General features: G+C 53.0%; 1 protein-coding gene across 1 annotated transcript in view; it reads left to right on the forward strand.

The window, feature by feature from the left end:
• Positions 1–13120, forward strand: part of FBLN1 (fibulin 1) — an 80999-nt gene that overhangs the window by 51791 nt on the left and 16088 nt on the right. The window contains exons 15-16 of the mRNA XM_086403281.1: positions 7469–7611; positions 9637–9768. Of these exons, the coding sequence (XP_086259407.1) occupies positions 7469–7611; positions 9637–9768 (275 nt within the window). The remainder of the gene's footprint in view (positions 1–7468; positions 7612–9636; positions 9769–13120) is intronic.

The raw sequence follows: 13120 nt of genomic DNA on the forward strand, positions 1-13120 counted from the left end.
TTGGTGAAGGCTTTTCTTAATCTGAGCTTTTCCAGAGCCAGGTGGACTCCATCAGAGCAGTTACCCTGGCATCTTGTTCTTTTTTTAAATACTTGTAAATGGTGCTATCAATTCCTTTATTTTTGGCCACGCCACGCAGCATGTAGGATCTTAGTGCCCCAACCAGGGATCGAGCCCATGGCCCCCACAGTGGAAGCGCAGAAAGTGCGAGTCTTCACCGCTGGACCACCAGGGAAGTCCTTGTTTCTGTTACTTTTTATCATCACCTTTTTAAAGGCAGAGATCGTGTCTGTGTTCTCTACACTTTTCAGAATGTCTGGCCTGTAGAAGGAGCTCAGTAAACATCTGAATAAACATGCATGGATGGATGGATGGATAGTATTTTCAAGGCTTAGTTCAGATACCACCTCTTCTGTGAAATCAACAAGACACAGCAGGGATTCGTCATTGTATTCAGTTACTCTTTCATCTGGGGGCTTCCCTGGTGGCTCAGCTGGTGAAGAATCCACCTGCAATGCAGGAGACCCCTGTTCAATTCCTGGGTCAGGAAGATCCGCTGGAGGAGAGACAGGCTACCCACTCCAGTATTCTTGGGCTTCCCTGGTGGCTCAATTGGTGAAGAATCCACCTGCAATCAGGAGACCCCCGTTCAATTCCTAGGTCAGGAAGATCTGCCGGCGGAGAGATAGGCTACCCACTCCAGTATTCTTGGGCTTCCCTGGTGGCTCAGCTGGTAAAGAATCCCCCCACAATGCAGGAAACCCCGGTTTGATTCCTAGGTTGGGAAGATTGGCTGGAGAAGGGAAAGGCTCCCTACTCCAGTATCCTGGCCTGGAGAATTCCATGGACTGTGTAGTCCATGGGGTTGCAAAGAGTCGGACACAACTGAGTGACTTTCACTGTTCTTTCATCATGGTCCTGCTTATTGAGGCTGGGGGAGCTTTTTGCCCCTGGGAGTGTTAAGATGTGGCGGGATTCTTGGGGGCTTTAGAAGCCTTTCAGCAGCCTTACAAGGCTTGCCAGAATCCCTCTACATTCCCACTGGCTGTTCAGCTTTTCTTGCACTTTGTCTTGTTTGTGGGACTTCCTGCCTCTTGAGGTGGCCTGCTCCATCCGAGAACACCTCTGATGTGTCTGCGCGTGTACCTGCATGCACTCATGGGGATGGCGGTATCTGGATTACCTGGCCGCTCACCTCTCTGCAGTCCCTGGAGGCTACATAGCGGTATCAGCCTGCTGAGATCACGCAGTGCAGGAAAAACAAACCAACCCACCCAACCAACCGAACGAAACTCAAGAGTTCAAGAGCCCTCGTTGCCATTTACTGGTTCTGTGACCTCAGATAAGTCACTTGCCTTTCAGAGCTTCGAGGCCCACTTCCTGAACTGTTTTGGAAATGACATGAAGTTACTTAACCCAAGGCAGCATCTGGCTGTGGTAGGCAGTTAATGAGTGTTGGTGCCTCCATTCATTGGAAGGTACTCAAGTGTTCATTTGGATGTTGATTTAAATGGAGAATGAAAGTTCGGAGGGTTTGCAGAGCTGCCATCACTTCCAACTCTTGGACCTGTGTGGGCAGTTTTGGGGTTTTTTTGGCAGCACCACCTGGCTTGTGGGATCTTGGTTCCACCGGGACTTAGTTCCACCAAAGACCTGAGCCCTTGGCAGTAAAAGCACAGCATTCTAACCACTAGGCATCCAGGGAAGTCCCATGTTTGTGCACTTTTAAACCAAGCTCCCAAACGTGGTGGTGGTGGTGGTGTTCAGTCCCTAAAGTCATGTCTGACTTTTGTGACACAATGGACTATAGCCTGCCAGGCTTCTCTGTCAATGGGATTTCCCTGGCAAGAATATTGGAGTGGGCAGCCATTTCCTTCTCCAGGGGATCTTCCTGACTCAGGGATCAAACCCAGGTCTCCTGCATTGCAGGCAGATTCTTTACCAACTGAGCCACCAGGAAGCCCAAAGGTGAAGGATGATAATTATGATGATCATATAATGATAAAATAGTTAACAACTATCACAGCTAACACCTAGGCAGTGCCTTCTGTGGGCCAAGCAATTAACTAACCCTCATGGAGCCTTGGGAAAAGGCAATGGCACCCCACTCCAGTACTCTTGCCTGGAAAATCCCATGGACGGAGGAGCCTGGTGGGCTGCAGTCCATGGGGTCTCTAAGAGTTGAACGACTGAGCGACTTCACTTTCACTTTTCACTTTCATGCATTGGAGAAGGAAATGGCAACCCACTCCAGTGTTCTTGCCTGGAGAATCCCAGGGACGGGGGAGCCTGGTGGGCTGCCATCTCTGGGGTTGCACAGAGTTGGACATGACTGAAGCGACTTAGCAGCAGCAGCATGGAGCCTTTGAGAAAAGTGCGGTTATGATTCTCATTTCACAATGAAGACATGGAGGGAGAGAGAGGTTGAGTAACGTGCCCGAAGTCCCAGTGCTGATATAAGGAGGGGCAGGATTCCGACCCAGGCAGCCTGGCTCCGGACTCTGTTCTCAGACACGCAGCCCCATGCTGAAGGGGGCCGGATTGCTGGGATCGCTCAGTGCCCATCAGCTTGTTACTCTAGCCTGCTCTCAGAAAGCCCTCATACCAGCCCAGTTCTAAAATTCTCAAGTGAAGGACAGAGTGTTTTCCTGGCTGAGGAAGGAGACCGTGTGGCGAAGAGGGAAGAGCTGTGAGGAGTCCAGGAAGTGACGTGTGCCGACTGTCCAGCACAGACGTCTGCGAGGACGTTGCAGCATAGTTTTGGAAGTTCTCTGGATCCTAAGCAAAACCACAACGACCAGATAAAGTTTTTCCTCCATGGGAAACATTTTTAACTAAACAAAGGCAACCCCCACATACAGTTCAAATGAAATCCGCCCACATGGTGTTGGCATCTGTGCAGGAGGAAGCAGTGAAAGAACCCAAGCAGTCAGCAGTGTCCTGTGCAAAGGCAGCAGCGCAGTCTGAGAACAGTGGCTGAGGCTGGGAGCCACTTTGCTCACTGCAGTGGCGAGTGTGTGCAAGGACTGAAGAAGGGGTGGAACAGGCTGTGCTCTGCTTACTCGCTCAGTCGTGTCCGAGTCTTGGCGACCCCATGGACTGTAGCCAGCCAGCCTCCTCTGTCCATGGGATTCTCCAGGCGTAGGAGAAGTAGGTTGCCATGCCCTCCTCCAGGGGATCTTCCCAACCCAGGAATAGAACCCAGGTCTCCCACATAGCAGGCAGATTCTTTACCAGCTGAGCCATCAGGGAAGCCCAAGAACATTGGAGTGAGTAGTCTCTCCCTTCTCCAGGGGATCTTCCCAACCCAGGAATCAAACCGGGATCTCCTGAATTGCAGGCGGATTCTTTACCAGCTGAGCTACCAGGGAAGTTTCTTTGTTGTTTTTTTTTTTAATATTTCTTTAGGCTCCATCAGGTCTTGGTTGCGACATGCAGGGTATTCGTTGTGTGATGCAGGATCTTCTGCTGCGGTGTGCAGTATTAGTAGCCCCTCGGTGTGTGGGATCTTAGTTTCCCAGACCTGAGTCCCTTGCACTGTAAAATGGATTCTTTTTTTTTCTTATTGGAGGATAATTGCTTTACAGTATTGTGTTGGCTCCTGCCATACATCAACATGAATCAGCCATAGGTATACGTATGTCCCCTCCGTGAGCCTCCCTCCCACCCCATCCCACTCCTCTGTTGTCACAGAGTACCGAGTTTGAGCTCCTTGCATCATACAGCGAATTCCCACTGGCTGTCTGTTTTGCATATGATAGTGTACATATCTCAGTGCTCCTCTCTCAGTTCATCCCACCCTCTCCTTCCCCACCGTGTGCACAAGTCTGTTCTCTGCGTCTCCGTTGCTGCCCTGCAGACAGATCCATCAGTACCATCTTTCTAGATTCCATGTCTGTGTTAATACGCAGTGTTTGTTTTTCTCTTTCTGACTTACTTCACTCTGTATAGTAGGCTCTAGATTCATTCACCTCACTAGGACTGACTCAGATGCATTCCTTCTTATGGCTGAGTGATGCGCCATTGTATATACGTACCACAGCTTCTTTATCCTTCAATCTGTTGATGGGCATCTAGGTTGCTTCCATGTTCTAGCTGTTGTAAATAGTGCTGCGATGAACATCAGGATACATATGTCTTTTTCAATTATGGTTTCCTCAGGATATATGCCCAGTACTGGGATTGTTGGGTCGTATAGTAGTTTTATTCCTAGTTTTTACAAGGAAGATTCTTAACCACTGGACCACCAGGGAAGCCCCATTAAACTTTTAAAACGGTCATGAAGGCTTCTTTGAAAAGTCAGGAACTAATACTATGAAGAAACTGCTGGAAATGAAATAGAAAACTGAGTAGGAAAAAGACTATTGTGGAAAATGAAGCTCCAGGTAAGTGTAGAGGCCTGTCAGAGAGCAGGCTGCCAAAAACAACAGATGAAGCGGCCCTGTGAAATCAGGAAAAGTGTGGACCACTGCTTATGTGATGCTGGTTTCACATAAAGATGGTTAGCCAAAAAGTATCCAGGTTAAATCTCATATAAAGCTATTGTAGGAAAAAAGAGAATAAAGAACAGAATGACATTCCTCTGGAGAATGAAAGTACTCCAGGAAGATATGCTTACAGACTAGATCAAAGCTGTAACCTAATCAAACAAACCAAAAGGACTGAAAATATAACCAAAAATGAAGGAAAAATGTCAGCCAGAATTAGGAAAAACTGAGAAATGAAGTGATGAGACTCAAGAAATTATTTTAAATTAAAGCAAAAAGCAGTTTCAGAAATAAATACTTAAGGAAAAGCTGAAAAAAAAGATCTCATAAATTGAAAAACAAATAACATGAAAAGACTTGAGGAGAAAGTGACAGATGTTGAAGACGAAGAAGACCCAGCATACAGGCAATAGGAATCTCTGAAGAATTAATGTGAAACAAAGGAGGGTGGCAGTAATCACTAAAATCGATAATTCAAGAGGCTTTACAGATGTTTTAGGGAAAAGATTTTAAATTCCATATTGAAAGAACACCAATATATTTGAACATATTGACTCAGAGCAACCAACACCAAGATAGAAAGAGAAAACAAAAATACCTGTGCCTTTGGGTAAAAACAGCAAGAGACTTATAAGGGAAAAAACTGTGTTATCATCAAATTTATCCATAACAACACTTACGCCAGAAGAAAATTAATACTTAGAATGCTCAAGAAAATGTAAGTCAAGGATTTTATACCCAACAAAACAGACTTTTATGTACAAAAGTGTAAGTCCTTTAGTCTTATACAACTCTTTGTGAGCCTATGGACTGTAACCAGGCTCCTCCATCCATGGGATTTTCCAGACAAGAATACTGGAGTGGGTTGCCATTTCCTTCTCCAGGGGATCTTCCTGACCCAGGAATCGAACCCAGGCCTCTCAGATTGCAGGCAGACTCTTTACCATCTGAGCTACCAGGGAAGCCTTTGTGCCTTTATGTACAAAGGGCACACACCGTTAGCACCATGCGAAATTGTCAGCCTGAGAGCATTAAACATAATTACTCACAGAACTACAGTTAAGTGAGTGTTATAAGAAAAGAGTATGGTGTGAATCACTGTAGGCTCAGACTATGTAGATCCAGCACATCTATTAAAGTTGTAGGTAGAATTAGGAGAACTTAGCCCCCAAAGTATTACTTTAAGTAATTATGTAATTATGTTAGTGGTACTGATTTTAGTTTTGTTATTCTGAGACTACTGGATCAAAATATGGGATAAACAAAAATAAATAATTATGGGATATTCTACCATATCCTGTGTTCTTAAGAGCCAGGATTTTGATATGGAAAAAAAGGAGATTCCTTTGGTATATAGGAGACGTTAAGTAAAAAACTATGTGCTTCTTATTTTGTTTGTAGATATCAGTATGAACTCATACTGTATATGATCTTTAAAAATTTCCACTGAAGAGGCCTAGAAACAATGACCAACTCAGTAGCACTGAGCATTCTTGGTATCCAGATTATGGTCTTGAAATATCATTTTCCACTAAAAAACAAAAAACAAACCCAACACTTCTTGGAAATACCTGGGACAGTAAAAGTGTAAGATGAGGCTGGAATACCTTGTTAAGCCAGATAGCAAGAGAGCCATCAGAGATTCCTGGGGCTGAGTCCAAAGGACTCAGGAGAGGACTTCCCTGGTTGTCCAGTGGTTAAGAATCTGCCTGCCAATGCAGGCAACACAGGTTCGATCCCTGGTCCAGGAAGATTCCACGTGCCTCAGGGCAACGAAGCCCAGGCACCACAGCTACTGAGCGCACGCGCTCTAGAGCCCGTGCTCCACAGCAGAAGAAATGACCGCAACTAGAGAGTAACCCCCACTCGCCAGAACTAGAGAAAGCCTGTGCACAGCAAAGAAGACCCAACGCAGCCAAAAGGGAAGAAAGAACTGTCTCCAAAACAATATGTCTCATTTAAAAAAAATACATAAAGATACAACAAGGACTTCATGGTGGTCCAGTGGTTAAGACTCTGTGCTCCAAATGCAGGGGCATGTGTTCGATCCCTGGTCAGGGAACTACGATCTTGCGTGCCACGTGGCACAGCAAAAAAATAAATAAATGAAAGATATAGCAAAATTATTTTCATGGGCAAATTTAAGTGATTTTCTCGAGATGCACATGTGTGGTACAGATGTAAAGGAACCCAGGTAGGCGATTGCTGGCAGAGATAGGACAGGGGTTACTTTGGGGGTGCACGAGAGGGTTAAGACAGATCTGGGCCCACGAAGGGGCCTCAAGTGCCGGGTTGAAGTTCTCTTTCTTGACCTGGGTGCCGATTGGAAAGCGGTTTGCCTGATAATACTCGTTAAGCTGTAACCTTGTTTTGTGTAGCTCTCGCATTGTGTTTTATCTTATGATTAAGAGGTTTTTAAAAGTATGCCTGGACCTGTAGCAAACTCGGGCCCCTCCTCCCCGTCCATCACGTACGTGACACTGGAGATTTGACTGCTTTGTGTGGGGCGCCGAGCTGGGGGCTTTACCTGTGACAGCCCGCCACCCCGACCCGGGGTCCCAGGAAGGCCGGACCTTGTCTCCCTTGCTTGCTTTTGGTGTCCCTGGTGTGTGGCACCCAGCAGACACTCCAAACACACTTGTTGAGCAAGTGGATGAATGAATGTGATTTGCAGTTGCAGAAACTGAAGCTCAGTTTGTGTAGCTGGTAAATAGCAAAGCTTTGTTTATCCCAGCCGGGGCAGATGGAAACTGGGGTGTGTCTCAGGGGTTCAACTCCCGGTCCGGTTTGTAGAAGGACTCGGAAGCATCCCCTCGGAGCAGCCGGGCTGGGAGGCTGGTGCGGGTCTCTCAACGACGGAGCCAGCCTGGGGCGGGTGCTGCTGCCCGGCCACCTGCTTCTCTCCTGGACCCTGGGCTCTGTCTCTGTGGGTGTCCGGGTGCCACCTTTCCCACCCCCTCTTGTGCTGTGGCTCCCCTCAGGCTCCGCCAAGAGAAGACAGATACTGTCCGCTGCATCAAGTCCTGCCGCCCCAACGATGTCGCCTGCGTGCTGGACCCGGTGCACACCATCTCCCACACCGTCGTCTCACTCCCCACCTTTCGCGAGTTCACCCGCCCCGAAGGTGAGTGGCCGCTCCCAAGTCTGGAGCCGTTGCGGGGGTCCTGGCGGAGGCCAGCGTCTGGGGTACCATCCCTGCCCCCTTGCTGAGGTTGATAGCTTGACCTGCAGGAGCAGCTCCTTGGCGAGATGTGGGTTTGGGGCTTGGAATGCCGACCCCTCCCTGCTTCTGCATCTCCTCCACGTCCCCAGACTACAAGGCAACCCGGTTCCTGCCTGTTCCCCTCCCTCAGTTCAGTGGAGGGGGTGTGGATCTCATTTGGGGGATAACAGTCGTTCAGCGAATAGCTATTAAGTGTTGATTCTTTGCCAGGTGTGGGGTTATCAGGGAGGGCTTCCAGGAGGCAGTGACCCTACTCTGGGTCCTGAGGGGCCAGTAGGACGTTAATGTAGGAAAGTGGGGAGTGGGAGAGAGGGCCAAATCAGAATACCTCCAGAAAATCTGGAGGTGAGTGGGGAGTGTGGGTCTTTGAGGAAGGAAGCCAAGTTTTTCTGGCTGGAGTGGTGAAGGCTTGGCAAGAGATGCACTGCAAAGGTAGGTGGGAGCCTGCACTTGGAGTTGGGGCTTCAACTCCAAGGTTCTGGGAGCCAGTAGAGGGTCGTGACTGATGCTTTTTGCACACAGAAGCTGCATCCTGGAGACCGAGGGGCAGGTGGGTTGGTGTGGCTAGACCGACTCCAGGAAACCCTTTGGTAAAGGCGTCAGTGTGCCCGCCACAGGCAGCTCCCACTGCAGTGTCGACCTGCAGTCGCAGCCCCTGTCCACACGTGGGGCCAGGGCAGCGGGCTCCCCGTGCCTGGCAGAAGGCTGTGGGCAGGAAGCTGCCCTGTGTGCCTTCCTTTGGGGTGTGCGGCCCACGTGCCAGGGCTGGCGTGGTCTCCAGACACCCCCTTCCTCTGTGGAGTCTTCATCCTTCCCCTGTGGCTTTCGGAAGAGCTCCCCACGAGAATTAATTCAGCCAACTGAGCCTCCTGGGTGTCAGGCTGTGGGACGCCGTGGTGAACAAGAGCCCTCCGTCCGTCTCAGGAAGGTTGGACAGGTTGCCTCGTGTCTATACATGGCCTCAGGGTCCGGGGAGTGACTTGGGTGTGCGTACCAGAACACTGAGCCTGGCCGTGGGGGTGGGAGGGCAGGAGAGGCGCCCAGGGACGGGCTCACCGGCAGGAGAGCTGAGCCCCCCACCTCCTCATCCCTCTAGAAAAGGGAGGCGCAGAACCTTTGCAGGGCGGCCCGGACTTGGCTCAGAGAACATCACTGACTGTGGTTTGCCCCGTGCACCATGACGGGTTCCACCAAACCATGCAGATCCTTCCCAAATCCCTTTCCCCCGTGCCGTGGCCCTCCGGCTGGTGCTGACCCACAGTTTGGTGCTACGGGGAGCTGGGCGTGGTTAGAGCTACCTGTTGGCATCTTGGGCCAGGAAACCTGGACCCTGACTGTTCATGTGGAGAGGACCCTTAGTGGGCAGCGGCGGGTGCCTGCTTCACTTTACGGTGGGGAGACGGAGGCTCAGAGAGGACTCCCCACCACCCCCCAGATTGCGTAAATCGGGCCCTTGTGCTCCCAGCCCTGATTTCACATCAGGGTCTGCTGATTTCACATCAGGTGGCCTGGGAGATGGACGCAGCCACCCACCCGCTTGGGGCCCGGCCCGAGGAGGGGCTTGCCCGACCCCCATCATGGTGGGGCAGGGACCATCTCGACCTCTCTCCCACATCCTTCATCCGCCCCTCTTCCCCATCTTCCCAGCTTCAGGGAGACTCCTGAGCAATCACCAGTTACTTCCTAGCGCTGGCCTCACCAGCTAATGCGCTCCATGACTTCCGGGAGGATCCAAAGTCTCGCCAGGCCTTGGCTTCCCTGTTGGTGCAAAGGGGGCACAGGCCGTGCCCTGGGGTCCCTCGGGGCCCCTGCACCTTCTCCATGCATGGGGCCCTTGTGTTGGGTTTTCACGGCCCTGGGTCAGGCCTCTCCGGGGTCACGGGGCCCAGCGCTGTGCCCTCTCCATGCCTCGCTTCTCTCTGGCAGAGATCATCTTCCTCCGGGCCATCACGCCTGCGTATCCTGCCAACCACGCGGACATCATCTTCGACATAACGGACGGGAACCTCCGTGACTCTTTCGACATCATCAAGCGCTACATGGACGGCATGACTGTGGGTGAGTGGCCGGAGACAGCAGGTTCAACCAGATGCCCCTGGTCCTCCAGCCCGTCGTGGCTCAGCCGAGGCCTGTCGCAGACCAGCCCGGCTCCCACCCGGGTGCCCTGGTCCTTCAGGGCCCAGCTGGAAACCTGCACCTGTCACTCACGGTGCGAAAAGCGTCCAGCAGGGCGGAGCCACCTGCTCTCGGGTGATCCCGGGAGCCTCAGTCTCCCCACCTGCGGCTGTTGTTTGCTGTTTAGCTGCTAAGTCGGGTGTGACTCATTTGCGACCCCGTGGACTGTGGCCCACCTGGCTCCTCTGACCATGGGATTCTCCAGGCAAAAATACTGGAGTGGGTTGCCCTTTCCTTCGCCAGGGGATCTTCCCGAGCCAGGGATCGACCCCTCCTCTCCTGCGTTGCAGGCAGATTCTTTACCACTGAGCCTCCTGGGAAGCCCCTCCAGGTCTCCTAGGTCCTGGATTTTGTTGGCCTGGGCGGAGCGTTACGGAACGTGGTCTGTAGGTGGCACTGTTGGTTCTCAGAACCCGATCCCTGAGGCCGCAGTCCTGACTGACCGTTGTGGAGCTGCAGCTGGAGACAGGATCGTTAACTCCTCTGTTGCCAAAGAGCCATTTATAGCGACTTTACAAGCTCTTAAATGGGTTTGCATGTTGTAAACATGACTGAGTCATCTGGGGGCCCCCCCGCCCCCGGCCTCCTCCTCCAGTAGCTGGCAACAAGAATAATTAGTTAATTACAATTAATAGTACAGGAGTCCTCGCTGGGATTCGAAGGGGAGGGCGTGCAGCCATAAAACTTGCTGCTTGCCCCTGAGTCACTGCCCACCCTGGGCCTCAGTTTCCCCCACTGTTAGGTGGAGCGATGCGTTATAGGACCTTCAGGCGCCTGGGGATGGGGGCAGGCAGGAGGAAGCGGGGTCGAGGGTTTGTGTGCCCCCTGCTGCCCCCCAACCCCCTGGCATGGGGGTTGGTGAACAGCTCGAGGGCACCTGCACACAGCAGCCTGCCTGGGACCACCTTTGTGCTTGACGCTGGGCCGGCAGGCGTGGCTGCAGCGCGGCCGCCCTGGGGGCACTTCTCAGCTCTTAGACCGCTGGAGATGGAGTCAGATCTTTCCGACGCACTCGTTCATTCTTTGGGTTTCTGGGCTCTTCCCTCTCTGTACTGGCCCCGGGCCTGGCGCTGTGCATACAGAGATGGGTCAGTACCCACACAGCCCCTGCCCCTGAGGGCTTTGCATTCCACCGGGTGGCAGTGGGGAGGCAGAAACAGGTCATGGGAACGTAGTGGTGGAGAGACAGTGACGAGCAGCTGCGAGGCCTCGCTGGGGACTCAGACAGTGCTCGTGTCTTCGGTTCCCAGCTAAGCCCTTCCTGGAGTGACCTGAGCCAGGGGCCGGGCGCAGCTGGGCCCAGAGCCCGTGCTCACAGCACGTTTTCCTAGCCGCCTTGACACTCCAAACAGAACCAACCTGGGAGCCTGTGTTTCTTGGGTTCCCATCCACTGGGACAGAAAATCCTGGCACCTCGGAGCCTGGAGGCTCCCGGAGGCCACCCCTTCCAACTCCTTCTCGGAGGGGGACTCCCGAGCAGCGAGGGGGAGCTGGCCGGTCTTCCCAGGGTGACTCGGGCCAGGGCGGGCGGGAGCGAGGAGGGGACAGACCCCGGTGTGAGAGGCGACCACGGGTTCCACCGTGGAAACACAGCATCCTCTCCTGCCGCGTTTGGTCCCGCGGGCCCTGGTCTTCGGATTCAGTGCTGGGGGAGGGCCCAGGCTGGCCTTGGGGAAGTCGTCCTGCTGCAGTCCGGCCTCCTGGGTGGACCGGGTGGAAACACAGCATCCTCTCCTGCCGCGTTTGGTCCCACGGGCCCTGGTCTTGGGATTCAGTGCTGGGGGAGGGCCCAGGCTGGCCTTGGGGAAGTCGTCCTGCTGCAGTCCGGCCTCCTGGGTGGGCTGGGTGTCTTCAGCTTCTCAGTCCGTTTGCCGGACGTCTTGTCTGGTTGGGCTCCTGGGGTTTGCCAGTGAGCTCTCCCACGTGGAGAGTGAAGGCCAGCGGGGACGGGGGTCTCCCTGGGGTGCGACCCAGGCTGTGCTGGGCTCCCGTCTCGACACCCGCGGGCGCTGCCTTGTTTCTCTCCTCGGAGCATCTCGCCTGGACTTCTTTATCCGCCGCTCCCTCCAGTGCCTCTCCTGCCCCAAAGAATTCCTGTGCCCCCTGGAGCATCTGGACTCTGAGGGTAGCCACCCTGGCACACGCCAGGCCTGGGCATGGGCCTGTCCACCTGTGATGGCTTGTTCTGCCACTGGACTCCAGCCCAGTCTGAGCGGCATGGGAGCCAGCCGTCACTGGGCACACTCACCCCCGCATCCCGTCTCGGTCTTTGCAGACGCCTCTGGGGCCGTGATTGTCTCCATCAGGCAGAGGAGGGAGCTAAGGAAATGACCGCCTTGAGACTGAGCTACGAAAACCTCAGGGCCCTGTTTGCAGGCGTGTTTTCAGCTGTGCATTCTTGTTTCAAGCAATGTCTTAGAAACCCTCTAAGTCTGTACAGAGGAAGAAAGTGTTTTGTGGGCCACTCAGGCCTCCCGTGGGGGGCTCCTGGGCCCATTGACACCCCCCTGGGCAGCCCCCTGCTGCTTTCAGCACCTGGGAAGGGGCCGCACCTACTCATAGGCTGAACCCCTGCCTGCTCTAGGCTTCACCCTGAGTGGACATTGGGCAGTGGGTCAGGAAGGCTTCCTGAAAGAGGTGAGGTCTGAGCTGGGTTGTGATGCACTTGAAGGAGCAGCTGACACTCAGTGCTGGAAGCAAGTTCTTCGTCACCGCCACACACTGCGGCATGTTGGGCGTCTCCCGTCAACAGAGCAGGGACCGATGGCCAGAGAAGGCAGGTGTGGTTTGTCCTAGGCACTCCTGCTGCTGGAGGTGGGGCAGGCCTAGAGCCCAGTCTTCCCCAGACACCCGGAGCTGGAGCTCTCGGATGGTGGGTGTTGACTCGGGCAGAATTACCAAGAGTTTGTGTCCCAGAAAATTAACCAGTGCACAAGCCGCCAAGACCGTGAGACATGAATGTCGTTGCTCCCCCAGATAGCAGAAGAAGGAGAAAGCACTCCAAGCTGATTAAGAACCTGAAAGGGCCAGACCTTCCCCTAATGCGTCCTTTAAAAACCAGCTCTCCGCAGGGATAAAGGTGGCTCTGAGCAGGGCTGAGCTGCTCTCTCTGTAAAGCCGGGTGCAGCCGCCCTGTTACATTCCTCTTTCACCAGCTGTCAATGAAAAATGAAGAATGCATTTTCGACCTGTGCAAAAAATGCTCTATTAATGCCTGAGGTATTCTCGGGCCACT

Source organism: Bos grunniens, chromosome 5 (genome assembly GCF_055505025.1).
Source record: "Bos grunniens cultivar Pamir isolate PY7600 chromosome 5, Bosgru_T2T1.0, whole genome shotgun sequence".
NCBI lineage: Eukaryota > Metazoa > Chordata > Mammalia > Artiodactyla > Bovidae > Bos > Bos grunniens.